At 32.7% G+C, this 17690-nt stretch overlaps 1 protein-coding gene and 1 long non-coding RNA gene across 15 annotated transcripts; one reads left to right on the top strand and one right to left on the bottom strand.

Moving 5' to 3' along the window:
- Positions 1-58: 58 nt before the first annotated feature.
- On the bottom strand, positions 59-6380 carry LOC145617309 (putative disease resistance protein At4g27220). Of its 6 annotated transcripts, XR_014107698.1 has the most exons (5): positions 6202-6380; positions 1848-4597; positions 1399-1475; positions 726-868; positions 59-489 (listed from the first exon to the last, which is right to left on the bottom strand). XR_014107698.1 is itself a non-coding variant. In XM_081672001.1 (3 exons), the coding sequence occupies exon 2, from the start codon at positions 4573-4575 to the stop codon at positions 1885-1887; it is 2691 nt and encodes an 896-aa protein (XP_081528127.1). In that variant the 5' UTR covers positions 4576-4597; positions 6202-6380; the 3' UTR covers positions 59-489; positions 1848-1884. The 6 variants fall into 6 exon arrangements, 1 of the variants encoding a protein (XP_081528127.1); XR_014107696.1 differs by having other exon boundaries at positions 1399-4597; XR_014107697.1 differs by having other exon boundaries at positions 726-1475.
- Positions 6381-11478: 5098 nt separating this feature from the next.
- LOC145617781 (uncharacterized) lies at positions 11479-16819 on the top strand. Of its 9 annotated transcripts, XR_014107790.1 has the most exons (7): positions 11665-11814; positions 11902-12093; positions 12948-13174; positions 13420-13530; positions 13902-13982; positions 15284-15523; positions 16429-16819. It is a non-coding gene; the product is annotated as an uncharacterized LOC145617781 (long non-coding RNA). The 9 variants fall into 9 exon arrangements; XR_014107791.1 differs by lacking the exon at positions 13902-13982; XR_014107789.1 differs by having other exon boundaries at positions 13902-15523.
- Positions 16820-17690: the final 871 nt, after the last annotated feature.

Below are 17690 nucleotides of genomic sequence, written 5' to 3'. Positions count from 1 at the left end.
AAACATCAATATGAAGAAGTGGAAAACTTGCAACATGAATCAAACAACAAAACTCATATGATTATATCTTCCCTTTCTTATTATTAATTGGAAGTAAGTGTATGAATAGTGTTAAAAATACAAATTTTGCAGTATCATATTATCTAATGAGAGTAATGACCCACTAAAATTATTGGCAAATACTCGTATACAAAGTACTCCGTTGAATATACTTTGTATGTATTTACAGCAAGAGAGTAAGAAAAAAAAAAAAAAAAAACTGCGGCACCGTCTTATAATACTCGTATACACATAACATAGAGGCGCAGGAAAAGTTATTTGAAGCTCAAAGGCTTATTTTCACATCCATATATAGAGTAGTTACTATTAGTAATTACAAAAGATTTACACAAAAGGCCATAATAATGGCTCATTATTTACCGCATCTAAAATTAAACAAGGCCAAATGTGATGTCAGTACTGAGTAGTGACATCATGCACCCTGCTGGCCTGAAAATAAATATAGAAGATTAATACAACAAAAAAGAATTGATGATCAACACATGTAAACTCAGAAAATAATGGGCAAAAATTACTTGAAATTTAATATGACAGTGCACATGTAAATATGAATAAAACATATACTACCTCCGTTACATATTAGTTGCAACTTTGGGTATGCAACTAATATGTAACGGAGGAACTAAATTCAATATCGACTTCTTCTTGGTATGACTGCTCACTACCTTTGCAAGAATAAACAAACTTAATGTAGCATAATCCTCACATTGGTTCTCGCATTTGTTCAGTTCAAAAGCACGGTGTGCAGCATCAGACATGAGGTTGGGGGATAGAGGCTATGGCCTTTGCAAGACAAGAAATCAACTGCCTAAGAAATTGAACTAGGCTTAGTTCAGTTGACAATCATACACACGATTATCTACAGCTATATGGGACATGACCTATCTCAATGGAAATCGCAACACCATAACAAGTTAAAAACAATATGTATAGACAGTAAACAGAATGAACCAAGGCTATTGCAGATGCATAAAACTTGCACTCATTATAAAAGGAAAAGCAATATATAGTACAATCTTCACTTCAAAAAAATACAAAAAAGCATAGCTTTCATACATTTACAGAAGTAACATTGTAAAATAATAGAGTATATAAACTGATTTTGGGCTTTAACCCTGCTTAAGCTTTCAGCTAAGTTGTCCTTTAAGATGCTATCGAGAGTTAGCATGACAAAAAAGGTCTAAACACAAGCAATAAGATTATAACTGTACATCTAATAAGGTAGAGGTTATCTCCAAGCCACAAACCTTCTCCAAGCCATAATGTAGCATAATGTAGCATAATAAGATTATAACTGTAGCATAGTGAAATAGTGTTGGTTATCTCCAAGCCACAAACCTTCTCATTCTCTCCTGTTTTCCTTCTCCTTTTTTACCGCATTTGACCCATCAAACGCCTCATTAAGCCTCATTTCTCTGAAATTTCCACTTTAAAATTAGAGGACCCTGGACTAGTTTACAATTCCACCCACAATGTAATTCCAAAATTATGCTTCTTTATGATTAGTTTATTTTATTTTATTTAAGCCATGACCCAAAAAAAAAAAAAAAAAAACAGGGGGTAAACAAATGATCAATTTCAGGTCAATAATTTAAAGTAAACTCATATTTTCAGCCCCTACAAGGGAGATAAAACACAACATCCACCACAGGTCTTGGGTGTGTTCTAAAAAGGATTTGATGCAGTAAATTAAATAAGAAATATCTAAGGTTGAGTGGTGGATAACTGGATACCAGGAAACTTTCACATAATTTGGTATTATGCAATAATGGAAGTAAAATTGTTACCGTGACCTGCACTCATGCGCATCTTCAAGGCCAACAATCAAGGACTCTGATCACATACAGATTCTGAAACCCCCAGTGTAGTATTTTTTGATCTGAATAGAGTTTGCAGTGATAATTTAGTATCAGTTCGGTTTAGTTGTAATGAATCCCACCATTCATCCGGTCCTTCAATTTGTTGAAGCATTGGCAGAAGAACTTTGTGTTGATCATCCAAGAAAAAGGAGAATGGGAGCCGCGTCAATTGGGGACAGTCATCAACCAGAATTGACTGTAAAGAGGTGCAGAGCAATACCCCCCTGTAGATGCTGGAAAGCATCGGCAACTTTGTCAGCTCTAACCTTCTTAAATTTGGCAACTTAAAAGTGTGAGGGCTACATTCAAATGGGGATCTGTTAGGACTGTTACAATCTTCGTCTGAAATCAATTCCTTCAACTCAGAACAGTCCCTTATTTCCAATATTTCAAGACTTTCAAGACCCATAATTTGCGTAGGGGTGAATAACTTCTCAATATCATGGCACCTACTAATTGTACATATTTCTAGGTTCGGAAGGAGTCTACCACTTTTTACATCTCCATCTAAGTGATGTTTCGAGTTGTGCAGCTTGGAATTTTCCCAGTACAATTTTTTACGTTCTGTGTCATAACCTTGAGAATATCCTGGATGGACATTTTTGTAACTTGAACTATCCCAGTTCAGCATATCACACAGGCTGCCTAGACCTTCACAATTGTTTATGTGCAACTGATTGAGATTTTCCGGTAGGACTAGCTGTTCTCTTTCAGCAGCAAAAGAACACCCATAAAAGGATACTATATTGCAATAATGCCACACTTCTTTGTAAGATTTCTTCTCTTGCTCCACAACATCTCCAACTTGCAGATGGAAACTATCCAACAATCGCCAGTGTTCAGACTTAACATAACAATTGTAGTCACTAATGTCATGGAATGTTGCATCAAGAATCTCCAGGGACCTTAGATTATTCAACTGTTGCAAGATCCCCATAACATAGCATGATATACGCTTCAATGCAGGCAGCCTGGCAATCAACCCATAATTCAATTCCTTTAATTTGTGAAAACCAGAGAGATCAAGTTCTCTCAGCATGGTTAGCTTCTCTATACCATAAGGAATTCGTTTAATGGCACTGTAACCTAGGTCCAAGATTCGCAAAGCATTCAAGTTAGCCAATGAAGGCACGTATGTAAGCTTCTGACAACAACGAAGAAGTAAGCTTTTTAGACTCTGCAGATCACTAATTGAGTCAGGTAGACTCTGAATGCTAGTACTTGACAGATCAAGGACAAAGAGACTAGGCATATTCAAAAAGAACGACGCAGGAACATTTTTCAAAGGGATGTGCTGCAATAGCAAGACTGAAAGCTTGGGATACTTTGGGAAAGTGCCTAAAGGAATATCTGTAATTTCATTTCTTGCCAGTGAGACAGCATGGAAATCTTCCTTGAATGCCAGTGCTTCCGCCAGGTCTTTAAACTGTGCACCACATTTGACCAAAAACTGTGGTCTAATATTTTGCCTGGTAATTCTAATAGCCATATTCCTGATCACATCATGCATCTTCACAAAATGATTCGCTTCAGAGGATTCCAGCAAGCTGCAGTCCACAAGTTTATTTATTATGGTGTGACCCTTGTCATATTGCGCTTGCAAAGACGACACCTCCTCTATCAGACCCACAGAAATCCAAAGTCGTATCAACTCTTCTCTCGGGATCTTGCAGTCTTTAGGATACAAAGTGCAATACAAAAGAGAAAGCTTGATTGTTGCATTGGTCAGCTTTGCATAAGACCAATGCAATTTCAAAAATAAATCTGTGGTTATCAGTAATTCATGCTCTTTGGGAATTCCTCTGAGTCTATGAAGAGTAAGTTTCCACTCAGAAACACTATTCACCCCCCTTAAACTCCTCGCCAAATGAACAATGGAAATTGGGAGGCCTGCACACTCCTGGCAAATAAGCCTTGCTACGTGCCCAATGTCATCAGAAGTCAATGCTTCACAACTCCCATGTCCAAGTACACTGCAAAACAACTCCCATGCTTCACAAGATCCAAGCATGCCAATCTTAATTGTCTTTTTGCAACCTATTCTCCCACAAACGCTCAACATTCGAGTTGTTATGATCACCTTACATGCACCAGAGAATGGGATCCCAACCTTCTCAAAGGAGAAATGGTCCCACAAATTGTCAAGGAACAACACATATTTTACTTTCTTTGCCAAAAAATTATGCAACATAGCCGCTCTCCTGGTTTCGTCTTTCTCCTGATCAAGGTCAAGACCAACTGCGCTTGAAATGCACAGTTGCAATTTGTGAACATCGAAACCCATCCCCACAGTCACCCACACAAGAACATATGGAAGCTCACTCTGTAAAAGTCGGTTATAAACGTGGATAGCAAGGGTAGTCTTGCCGCAACCACCCATCCCAAACACACCAATTTTGTCAATCTTATCATTGTTCAACCAACTCATTATCTTTTCAAGATTTTCCAAGCTCACTTTGCCTACCATAGACCTGACTCCTAATGCCACCCTTTCCTCTCTCTGATGCTTTCCACAAGATTGAACAACATAATTTTTCCTCAAATTGTCAGATGCAACCCCAAAATTAGTTTGGTTTTCCATGTTCTCAAGTTTTTCACTTAAATTCCTCAATCTCCCCCAAATCAAATCAGAAGCCATATTCCATTCCTTTGACATTGAATCCTGTATAATAATTTATCTAAACAAAAAAGGACACATCAGTTTTTTTTTTTTTTTTTTTTTTTTTTTTTTTTTTTTTTTTTTTTTTTTTTTTTTTACCTTTGCTAGCAAGAGTTGTGTCAATTTGCAAAAGAAAATAATAATAAAATTTCCAATATTTTCTCTACTGAAATTTTCAAAAAAAAAAAAAATTTGTTGCTTGATTGATATTCATTTATTGACAATAATTTTCACCTTTTTAGTGCTTGAGTTATAACAGTGTTTCCCCCCCCCCCCTTCCCCCCTAAGTGAGGTTTATTTAATCATTTACCCTCATTATTGTTAAATAATATAAAAACACATATAAACCGCGCATTTGGGGCTTCATCTAGTTTAGTAAATAAATAAAACGAAGTCCATCCATCCCAATTTTGTTAGATGTGATTTAAATTTTAATGGATTGATTTATAAAGAAAAAAATGAAATGGGTCTTATTCAATTGGTATTAGACACCGTTCACTTCACCTTATTTTTTCTTAAGGAAATGAAATTATTTTTGCTAAATTTAAATTATTTTTATCAAAATAAAATTATTTTTACTAAATTGAAATTAATTTTGCTAAACTGAAATTATTTTAACTAATTATTTTTTATATTTCTTCTTTAGAATTACTGATTTCTGTTATTTTTTAAGGTGAAGTGAACAGGGCCTTAATGTGTGTTTTTTTTATAATATACTCGCATAATTAAATATGAAATGGGTAATGGGATGGGTAATATGTATATTTTACATATAAAATATTTATAAATTTTTATCATTATGAAATTAAAAATGCTCAGTGATTAAATATCGCATATTTTTTTTTTTTGAAACAGATTAAATATCGCATATAAAACAAAGTATTAAAAGAACTAATTAATTTTGATATTGAAAAAAAATGTAACAGTGTAATTAGACAAGTGACTTGGATTTTCTCCGAGATATAGACTTCGGTAAACTAAACTCAAAGTTTAAAAAAACACAAAGAAAATGACAAGTTAATTTGCAAAAATTTTTGTATACTTTCGATATACAGTAATACAAGGTTAATAAGTTTCATTAACTTTTATTTATATGATGGTAACTTATATACAGAGGTAACTTTTGATATTTTTTTTTAAATGTTTGTCATTTAATTTGGGACAAAGTAAATAAAAATACCACTAATTAAAGCGTGAATTTGTTTTTCCAAATCAACTACGGAGTATCTTAGGAAAACTGGAGAAGCGATCGTGTGAAAGCAAAAAAGACACGGTTTGCAACTTTATACAATTTAAAGCTGCAAAAAAATTTAGGAAACTACCAGGAAATACTAATAAAATACCCAATTCTAAGTTTAATTTTTAATTTTAGGTTTGGTCAAAATATTTTTTTGGTTCGAATTTTGTACTAGTCAGAGATTATCCAAAGCATAAGAACCAAATAAAAACAAAACATCTTGCATAAAACGATCCTAACAAAAATGTTTTGTTACATATTTGCACCGATAAAAAAAATATATATTTCGTATATTTTGTAGCATATTATTACTAGTATATTAAAAACAGCAAGAATTAAACCAGTAAACCCAGAAAGCTAAACTGAGCACAGATAAGAAAAGTTACCTGTGAATTGGCCTTCTTGGGGAGTTGGGGATGGAAATGAGGGTATGTGATACTCAACGATGAGAGGATTATGCTTTTTATATTGCGGTAGGTTCGGAGCACTTGACTGGCTTATCATCAAGATACTTTATGCAATGTTGGTCTTGTTGGACTTTGTGACAAGGATTTGTTTAGTTCAATTTTTTTTATTTTTTTTTATTATTTTTTTAACTGAACTTATTTTTACTGAACTGAACTTAATTTTATTGAACTGAAATTATTTTTACTGAAATTAAATTATTTTTACTGAACTGAAATTATTTTTACTGATTTTCTATTATAATTCTTCTTTAAGAAAACCGAATTTTACTGAACTGAACTTATTTTTACTGAACTGAAATTATTTTTACTGAATTGAAATTAATTTTACTGAACTGAACTTATTTTTACTGAACTGAAATTATTTTTACTTAATATTATTTTTTAAGGTGAAAAGAACAGGGCCTAACAAAGAAGAAAAAAATAGCTAAGAAACAGACTCTTAAAAAGACCAAGACAGTAAAAGACAACGACAAGCTTGAGCTGCAAGCCAATGAGCCGGGGATACCCAAGAACGAGGAACCTTCTTTGGCCCCATTCTTTAAAGCTGCTCTGCTCTGCTCTACTCAAATCAAATCTGCTCTGCTCTGCTCGCCTCAGTTCTGCTCTGCTTTATTTTCAAATAATAATTAATAATAACAACTAGTTAATATTCAATAATAATAATTAATATTGTATTGATGATAATAATTTATTATTTTGAATAATTATAATAATTATTAATATTAAAAATAATTATATATATTAATAATAATTTATATTTATTAATCATAATAATAATTATTATCAATAATAATATTTGATAATTCAAACTATTAAGAATTAAAATTTAATAATATCATTTATTAATAATTTCTAATAATTATAAAAATTCTTTCAAAATAATAAATAATGATAATAATAAAAATTAATAATTTAAACATTTGATATTAGAATCGCAATGTGTAGAAACATTTTATGTGGGTATTAATTGTTAGTTCATTGAATTGAATTATTTTTCAAATCTTTCCATACATTTTAAGAATTTATTAAAAAAAAACAAATAAGAGGTTGTTTTTTATATTATTTTCCTTAGAAAATAAAAAGATAATTGTTGAGAAAAAAATAAACAACCTTTTCAAAAAAAAAAAAAAAAAAAAAAAAAAAGCCTAAATAATAGAACAATACAACAAATTTACATAAATAAAATATTAAAAATATACACAATGTATAAACAAATACAAACTTATAATAATATATAAATATAGTTTTTTCCCCGTGAATATCCGAGCGTTGCTCGGGCAATGAACTAGTATTATTATTATTTTTAGGTTAGAAATATATGATTAAGACAAATTTATCAGTAAAATCATTATTACTCATTAAATCATTTTATTTTAAATTTTTTGTGAAATAAATATAAGTAAACCGTTGTCTTTTATCTTTCTACTATTAACATATGTTAAATATGGTACACATATATTTATGTTTTCACTCACCTAAATCGTATATGCACTTACCAACAACAACAACAACAACAACAACAACATTAATAATAATAACATTATTAATAATAGTATTAATAATAATGTTGAAATCTGCTCTACTCGCCTCTGCTCTGCTATCCTGAAATCTGCTCTGCTGAAATTTAATCTGCTTGGCTCTGCCCAGAAGCTTAAAAGAACAGAGCCTTAATCCTACAAGCTGTAAGGTCTTTGACAACGTCCTGAATAGCCTACGATAACCAAAGACAAGTAATATCATTCGCAAACGTCTGGGAAAGAAGAGAAACCACCTAGGCACTATCCGTATAGATCTGCAAACGAATAAACCCTTTACACTTTGCCGTCCTTAACGCCTATAAGCATGCTTGAAGTTCTGCCTGAGCGGATGACGACTTAGTCACCCAAAGTCCACCCCCAATGATCGATCCGAATGGCGCTCCCGAAAAACCCAGCCAATACCTGCCGAATTATCATGAATATTCCAAGTCCGTGAAGCAAAAGGCAGCAATCTAAGGAATCATATATGTTCCCTTGGAGACATCCTGACATCAAAGGCATAGGAGCTACACCCCTGGGATGCTGGAATGAAGAAATATGCTGAGAAAAGGTATCAGCCTCAGCAGCTTTAGAAACCCATTCTTCTTCTGCCAGGTGAAGAATCCAAAACGGGTAGACAACAGCCTGCCTAAAGACCCTGTGATTACGAGATAACCAAACAATCCACATGAAAGAAACGAAATAAGACAAACCATTAAGGTCCTTAGCTTACTACCTTTAAAAAATGCAACCATATCTGTAAACCAAGCTTAAATGGTTTGGCTTGCAATGAAGCACGAGAGAAGGCCAACGGGCTACTAACTAAAAGCACTGTCATACACATACAAAAGAGCAGTCCCTAAACAGGTAGAAGTTGTCTCACAATGTTGATGACAGAAAACACAGATAGGGGAGACTAGCAACCCACGATGGTAAAGAGTGTCTGTCAGGGGTTGAGCGTCATGTAACAACTTCCAGACAAAAACTTTCAATTTGGGAAGAAGGGAAAGCCCCCAAAACTGTTTCCACCACAAATCAGAAGCTGGGACGCTGGGCACATAGGCCACCGATTTACGAACCATCAATGCATACCCCGTCTTGGTGGAAAATCTTCCATCTTTAGTAAACTTCCAGTAGATGATTTTTTTTTTACTCCCTCTGTTTTTTTTTTTTTTTTTTTTTTTTTTTTTTTTTTTTTTTTTTTTTTTGTAAATGTATCACTTCCCTTTTATGGGAGTTTTTTTTTTTTTTTTATGCATCACTTCCTTATTTGAAAACTTTATACTATATTTTATCAATTTTCTCTCTTACTTTAAACCCCACTTAAATTATTTTGTTTTTTTTTTCTCCTCCATGGTCCCAACTTATAAAATAAAAATATCTACTCTCCCTCAAATACTTTCTCTTTCATGGTCCCCATTTTACTTATACTATAATAAATTATTCACCCTCTCACAATATTATTTTATCCTCCTAAAACTCCGCGCATCACCAAGTGATGGAAACAAAAAAAAAAAATTGGAGGGAGTATTTGATGATGGTCAGGTGTGATCTGATTTGATTAAGTTTGACCTTATATGTACGATGATCTATAATGAAAAAATTAAATCAAATGGGACCTTCCTATAATCGTAATAATGTATACTCCCTTCATGTTTTTTAAGTGTTACAATTTTAGGCAATTTATACTCCCTTCATGTTTTTTAAGTGTTACAGTTTTAGGCAATTTGTACTCCCTTCATGTTTTTTAACCGGCACATAGTTAGTTTTAGGCAATTTAATTGACTTAAATAAAATAAGAGGTAAGTTGGGTAGTTAGAGTATTAAAAAATTTTAAAAGAAAGACAATAGAGTTAATAGTTTATTGAAAAGTAATGAATGTGAGAGGAAAGATATAATAAAAAAAAAGTAATAGTGGGTTTGGGTGGGGACCATGAGAGGAGAGAGATATAATATTTTAATGTAGCTCTTTGCCAAAAAAGTAAGTGTAACACTTATTAAAACACGGAGAGAGTATTTTATTACTATAATATGTAATCTTCGTAAAAAAATTTCATTACAAAATTAAGCATGTTTAGCTTTAAAAAACCGCGTGCACATAAAACAATAGGGGACTAATCTGATTGACTAAACCGAGCTAAACTGAACTTATTGGAGCTGAAGTGAACTGAACTGAATATTTTATGAGAGAAGAGAATTAAGATCTGAACTAAACTTATTGGAGTTGAACTGAACTGAAAATAAGCTGAAGATAATGCCCTAAATTGTGTTAGAATTTATTTATTCCGATCTGAAACTTTTTAAAAATCTGATCTATTCATTTTTTTTTTCTTTTTTTTGAATAAGTTCAAATAAGATGAACTAAAACATAAACTCCATTCTCAAGTGTTTGTTTGTTTTTTTATTTTTCATTTTTTATTTTATTTTTTTTACGGATCATTCTCAAGTTATCCCCACTATATTTCCCAAAAACAAAAAAAAAAGTTGTTTCTAGTGAGGATTGTAAGATCATATCTCATCACCTTAGTATGAGATTATCTACATTAATAAGTACTCTTGTTTTTAATAACAAACTAGTGTGTCACCCGGGCGTTGTGCCGGGATGTTACTTTGACTAATTTCTTTTCGTTTTTTTAATAAAGTGTTTGAAATATTACTAATTTGGAATGTAATGTTGAATATTGAAGAGAATATAAAGAATAACATGTGTGTCTTTATTTTTGAGTTTGGATCGATGCAATTTTGTATTCTGCATTTAAATACATTTATGTGGAAAAATAGAACATAAATAATTGGTAGTTAAAATGGTAAGGCATGTGGTATTCCTCCATGAGGTTAGGAGTTCAAAACTCTTTATATGCGTTTTTAATTAACATTGCCATGGATTATTGAGGTGACATGGCGCGATGCCATAGGATATTGAGTAGTGACGTGGCACACGTGGCACATAAACGTTTGTTGAAACGCTTTTTAATATATAAGTATAGATATAGACTAGTGAATAGCATGCGTGTTGTTCTTAGGCTATTACTTTTGTAATTGTGCAACAACTATTTTTAGGTATTTATTAGTTTGTATGTAGTATGTCTTTAATATTTTTGTAGCATAAATCTGTGTGCACTATATTGACAATTAGGGTCTGTTCTCTTACGTTGAAATTCAGTTCAGTTCAGTTCAGTTCAATTCAATTCAATTCAGCTCCTAATTTCCTTCTCTTATAAAATATGCATTTCAGTTCAGTTCAGTTCAGCTGAGTTCAGTTCAGTTCAGTTCAGTTCAGTTCAGCTGAGTTCAGTCAATGAGAACAAGCCGTTAGTCTAGATGGTTAAATAATAATATTTCTTCTAAGAGGTTAAGTGTTAAAAAATAAAGGTTAAGTGTTCAAACCACCACATCCATATATTGTTGTTGAGATCCTTGAGGGGTCTACATGTCGCATGAACCTTATTAGAAAATCTTTTTAGTAGATTAGTATAGATGTTCATTAATATTTTTCTACAACCCTTAAAATGTTTCACTTGTTCCCCTTATGAATAGTGCTCACATGTGTGGTTTATTTATTTATTCATTTATTTTTTTTTTCATTCTAAGAAAATCACATATCTTCTTCTACTAACCTTCTGCCCTTTTGATGATTCATGTAACCTTGCTTTTTACCTTGAACTTAGTCACTTTGTTTTTTGCTCTTTTCTTCTCTTCCTTGATGGATGATGTTGACAAATAAGACTAAAAAATGAATCTTCACCTTCTGAATTCTAACAAAGCAACTTAACATCATTTTATGTCTTTGATGAGTTGCTTTTATTTTTGTTTGATGGATACCACATGTCGTCTTCTACATTTGCTCTCTATGATTCAGGTAAATTTGCTTAATTTTTTTTCCTTTTTTCTTTCCTCTCTCCTCTTCTTTCTCAGATTTCTCATCTCACTTTCTCTCTCTACCAATCAACTAGCATGGTTGCCAACAATTGAACAAGATAATCACAGACAAGATGAATATGAGATAGATCTCATGGTGGGTATTTTTGTTAATGTTAATAATTGTATAATATTTTGTTTCAACTAATTTTTCTAATTCACTTCATGAATTTATTTAATTTAGTTTAGATGGGAAAATTAAAAGATGCAGGCGTGACCACCGCAATCTAGAACATCAATTCACCGGAAAGGGAGGCAAACTGGTTGCCTATGGGCCGCAGCAGTTGAATCTGAGTAGCAAACTCAACCACCGAGTCAACTGGGTCTAATTCAAATGGGTCTCCATTGTATTGTCTTTTATCCAAAATTGCAAAAGGTATGATAATTGTTGTTGCCTATTCTGCATATTTTGTTTCTTATATTAATTCAATTTTTATATTCTGGGTTATTGAATACAACTTCCCCACTTTCGATTATGATTGGCAATTATAGGTTAGATACTGAAAATTGAGGTACAATATTGGCCAAGACTTCCCCACATTCTCTTGTTTGCGCTAGCTTAGACGTTGATGATGGTGTTTTTTAGGTGTTTTGTTCCGGTGTACATAGAATACAATTTGATTTGCTCCAGTGTACATTGGAATTGGGAATCAAATGGTTTCTTATGTTTGTATAAATCAACTATTAAAATTTACAAACTTAAGCCAATTATGAATCTGAACAACAAACAATAATGGAATCAAGTTTAAAGAAAGGAAGGCATTTGGTTGAGAGGGTTTAAGGCTTTAACTATTGATGGGACTATTCTGCTTGGAATCATGGTGTTATATAGAAGTTTAATGACATGATCAATTAGTTATGTTGAATTGGGGAGGGCTGTGACTGGGGTGAGATGGGTTTTGTTACGAGCTTTTGTAAGATTCAAAACAAAATTCATAACGTAAAATAATGATGAGCTATTGTAGATAGGGGTTTTGAGATTTTGTAGTTCAATACATATTTTTATTTAATTTTTTTCAAAAAGATATTTAATTGATATGAACTTTATTGAGGAAAATCCGGGTTTAATTGGAACTAGGTGAAAAAAACTGATTTTTTTTTTTTTTAGAAATTTGAGAATTTCCAAACTTGTATTTTGTCAAATTGTTTGTAATTTTGGATTTTGTATCAATTTTGGTGTAAATTTTGTTAATTTCGTTGAATTTTGCTGGTTGATGTATGTGATTTCAGGCTGAGAAGGCTTATCCAAGGGATTCTATGCAAGAAGCGAGAGGTTTGATGATGTCAGATATGCACAAAGCGGATCCACATTCTAGTGGCAGCACTAATGTCCACGATGTTTCATCAACATACCTATCATTTTTCAGTGCAACTGAAGAACGAAACAACTACGGTCAGGGAGGAATGAAGGTGAATGGGATTGTTTCTGTCAAGTAGGATCCACTCTATGCTTGAAGGTATGACTGCCTCCTTATTGTCTGGTACTCACATTATTCTAAAAGCAGTGTTTTTCATTTCATAGTCTTATACTAAAATTAATGTTTTTCATTTCATCATAGTCTTTCAAATATTTGTCTGACTGACTTCACATTGAGGATTTTGTATTGTGCTTTTAGATGATTTTAAAACAAATACCAGTATATAACCTTAATTATCAAAGCATAAGCCCTAAACCCCTAATTAGTAGTCTTTGTTTCGGCAGATTTTTGGGAAAGCCAAGTTCTCGAATCTCAGAGGCGATAAGGTTCATCTCCGTATGTATTTATAATTGCTCATCGATCTAGCTTTTATTCACGATCAATTTTCTAACTTGGTAAGTAATTTCTGTAATTGATCATCAATCCTTTGATGGGTCGAATTTTATTTTCCCCAATTATTAATCAGAATATTCCAATTTGAGTTTTTGATCATCGATTTACTTGTTCTTCTTCTGGTTTTAATTAATTCGACCCCATTAATGCAAACAAATTTTCCGGGTTTTTTGATAAAAAATTGAATTTAAAAGTGGCTTATATTAGGATTTTGATTAAAAGTTCTCGCAAAATTTGTGCAACAACCGTTAATTTTACCATTAAATTTAACACGATCTCCAATGTGGGAACTTCAATTTTCCTGTGTATTTTTATGTTTTAGTGTTGCATTGCTCATTATTTTTAAAAAAATATTTTTTGTGTATTTTTTCAGATTAGTGGTTAGTCTCTGATTGTGATTGCCCACAAATATTGAAGTTATCAACTTCTATTCTGATTATTGATGCTAATCAAGGTAGGGATATGATTGTTCAATTTAATAATTTTTTCAGTCATGTTTCGCCATTTCGATACTTAGGTCACTTACAGATGCTACAGATGGATTGTTCAATTTAATAATATTTTCAGTCATGTTTCACCGTTTCAGACTTGGATTGTTACAATGTTTATATGCACATTCAAATATATTAAAGGTAGGAACTCAGAGCTTATGCAATCAGCTACTTGTCTGATTGCTTGAATTTGGATATAGGTGCGTGAATGTATATGTTTATAACCAATAAATTCTTTTGTCTTATGGAACTCTTAAGGAAGCTATGCACCCTGCTCACTTGATCACTCCATCTCAGTCTCCCTATCCTTCAACTATTTACAAAGTGTGTATATTATTTGGTACCTTCTAGGGTTTGGCTGTGAACTTATTTTTGATGATTTGAGAAGGGAAAGTATCTGATTTTAAATATGATAATTACTACTTGATTTAATGGAGGCTGCCTACATTGGCACCTTAAAACTCTCAATGGGACTGAAGAATGTAAGAAAATAGGTAAGCAAAAGATCTTGACACCAAAACTGAAAAATGTCAAGAGATAGGGAAGTCAATGATTGTTGCTACTCTACTGAATATTGAGGAATAAAGAAACGAATACTCTTTATAATTTAGGATTTAGGAATTGAACTGAATTGGGTTGATTTGATCAGTTTTTGATCTTGAATGTTGAAATTTGCTGTTTGTTTGGTTGATTGAGCATTTGAGCTATTCTATGTAATTTGGGAAGGGATTCTTGGGGTTTTCAGAAAATGACTGTAAGATTAGTTGATGAGTATAAATCTGGTGACTCAATGAGAGAGTGTACATGTTGTTGGAGTTTGATTTGGATTAGTTTTTAATCTGATGGCCAAATGATTGCTATCAAAAGATCTCAGCAAGGATCTATGCAAGGTACAGAGTTTGAAAATGAGGTAGAGCTTATATCAAGGGTTCATCATAAGAATCTTGTGAAACTTGTTAGTCTGATTCAGCTTCAACAAAGGAGAACATACATTGGTTTATGAATTCCTTCCAAATGGTACACTAATGAAAACTGTTTCATGTACCTTTCTTAACCTTTGAACTTCATGCAAGGTACCATGATTACTATTCAGATGCCACTGTTACATGTCATGATTTTTAGATGTGTATGGAATTTTATTTGATACATGATTCTAAAATTGTCTTTGTCCAATGATAATCCTTTGTAAATTTAATTTTGTCAGATAATCATTTGATGCTCATATAATATATGTGGTCATCTCTAATGATACAATGTTGGGCAGGAAAAATCTGCTATTCAAATGGATTGGATAAGAAGGTCAATTGTAACCCTTGGCTATGCTTGAGGTTTGCAATATCTGCATGAACTTGCTAATCCACCAATCATACACAGGGATATCAAGTCAAACAACATACTTCTTGATGAACGTTTAACTGCAAAGGTTACTGATTTTGGTCTCTCCAAGCTGTTCGGTGACGCTGATCAGAAGAGTTATGTTACCACCCAAGTCAAAGGAGCAATGGTCAGTTTTAAATCCTCTTTCTTACTTATGAAATTTTCTTATAGCGGCCTTCCTATTAAATTATTCGAAGTACTTTCTACCATGTCTATAAGTATGCATAGTCGGTGTTTATAAACCTAAGACATTAGATGGCATTAATAATTAGGATCTCATCCCACATTGGTCTTACCACTTGGTTTGAGCAAGGGTCCTAATGAACTTGATATTTTGGCCGGATTTTGTGACAGTGTTTTGCCTTGAATGTTTCGCGTGCAACATTCTGGCTGCTGGCTGCATTAGAAGAGTTTCTATCTTTAATGTCAACTTAATTATATATATGCCATACATATTGAGAATGGGTAGTTCAAAGTGTTTTGGTAGTGTATGGCCATTGGCCAAATAGCTGGGTTTATTTTACTATTTAGGGTTAGGGTAGGAAGCTGTCATATTCTCACTCTTCTTCTGGGTTTTTTCATCAAATTCTTATGGATGGAAAATACAGTACCTCTTTGATTATGTTCCCTTGACTGTTGTATGAACCAACAATAATGAATCTATTTCTATGTTCAATTTTTTAGCCTAAAGATTGTCTTGTTGAAGTAAGTGGCTTCTTATTACTTGTATTCAAGAGTGCTTTTCTTTAATATTTTGCTCATCTAATTAATGCAGATGCATAGTATATCCTAAAATGATCCATCTAATATTGTTTTGACAAGGCTATACAGTAGAAGGGATACAAAGAGCTGATTGCCAAGTAAAGCAAGCAGTTCAGTTTTTGCAGCTGTGTCACTGAAACTATAACCATTATATTTGATCTTATTTTGTAGCCCTATGAACACTTAAATAAACAAGTATGTTAATGTTGGTGGTTAGTTGATTAGAAGACCCGTTATTTTAACCCTTTTATCTATGTCATTGTTTTGCAGACCCTGTAGCTGCTTGACCTTTGTGAACAAGCCGGAATGTAATATGCTTTTTGCATAAACTGTTGTCTGTAGATTTTGCCAGCATATTGTAGATTTCACATTGTATCTGTAATATGGTGAGCCAAATTTTTCCGCGAAGCGTAAGCTTGGAAGATGTATTCTGGCTTGGGTTTATTTATTAAAAAGTAGGGAGGTGTTTTAGTAAAATAAATGTATTTTAAGAGTTCGTGATCTTATTGTATGTTATTGCAGAGGAGTGATTCTAGCTTGTATGATCTAGTGGCAGAATTTCAATGAAAATGATAATTGAGTCGAGAAAATCCATGTATTTGTATTTTTCACTATAAATACTTACTATTCAGTGTGTTAAATGGAATATTGCAACGGGTTAGTGGTGACTGGTGTCTTTTTCCATTTCTTCCTTTAGATCGTTCTAAGCAAATTGGGAAATACTACGTACTACGGATTACGTTATAAGAACAAAACAAAGTAACAATTTTATTAGCCCGGCTCATTTTAAACAAAATTAGTAATCTGGGCCTTTTGTCTAACTTAAAAATAATTCATGTGGCTAAATCTACCCCAAGCTTTTATCCAATTTACCCTTAAGGCCCATAACTTAATAAAAGAATCCACCTATAACTCTATAAGACTACAAGTAGCCCACACTTTCTACAAGTAGTATACTTTTTTTTTTCTTTTTTTTTTTTTTGAGAAAAAGTAGTAGTTTACTTAAGAAATCGACATACAATTAAACCTACTTAGGGCTTGTTCACATTTACTGAGCTAAACTGAGCTGAAATGAATATTTTATGAGAGAAGGAAATTGGGGGCTGAATTGAGCTGAATTGAACTGATTGGAGCTGAACTGAACTGAAATTAAATAAATGTGAGCAAGCCCTTAGTTAATACCAAATTACCCTAAACAAACATGTATATATGCTTTTTTTATTTTGCAATTCTAATTATAGATACAATTCTATTTATCAACATCTACATTCACTAACAATGTCCATAAAAAAGCATACATAGTTACATACTAGAAAAAAAAAAGTCACACGTCCGGTCTCATTCACTAATGACACTACATTGCTTCGCGCGCAACGCGCGCGCGTGAAAACCCTAGTTTTAAAAAAAATAGTCCCTGACATATATATACCTTTTGGCTTATACTATAAGAGCACCCACAAGGCCACAATGGGGACTACAATAGTACAATCCTCATCTTTACTATGTTTTTTGTGAAGTTAGAGGAAGAGGAT

The sequence above is a fragment of the Chenopodium album genome, chromosome 26, assembly GCF_948465745.1.
Source record: "Chenopodium album chromosome 26, dcCheAlbu1.1, whole genome shotgun sequence".
In the NCBI taxonomy this organism is placed as follows: domain Eukaryota; kingdom Viridiplantae; phylum Streptophyta; class Magnoliopsida; order Caryophyllales; family Amaranthaceae; genus Chenopodium; species Chenopodium album.
This window is presented reverse-complemented; position numbering and strand designations above follow the sequence as displayed.

Bases quoted from the DNA above. Each gene is read 5' to 3' on its own strand.
- LOC145617309 (XM_081672001.1), bottom strand. From the start codon at position 4,575: ATGTCAAAGGAATGGAATATGGCTTCTGATTTGATTTGGGGGAGATTG.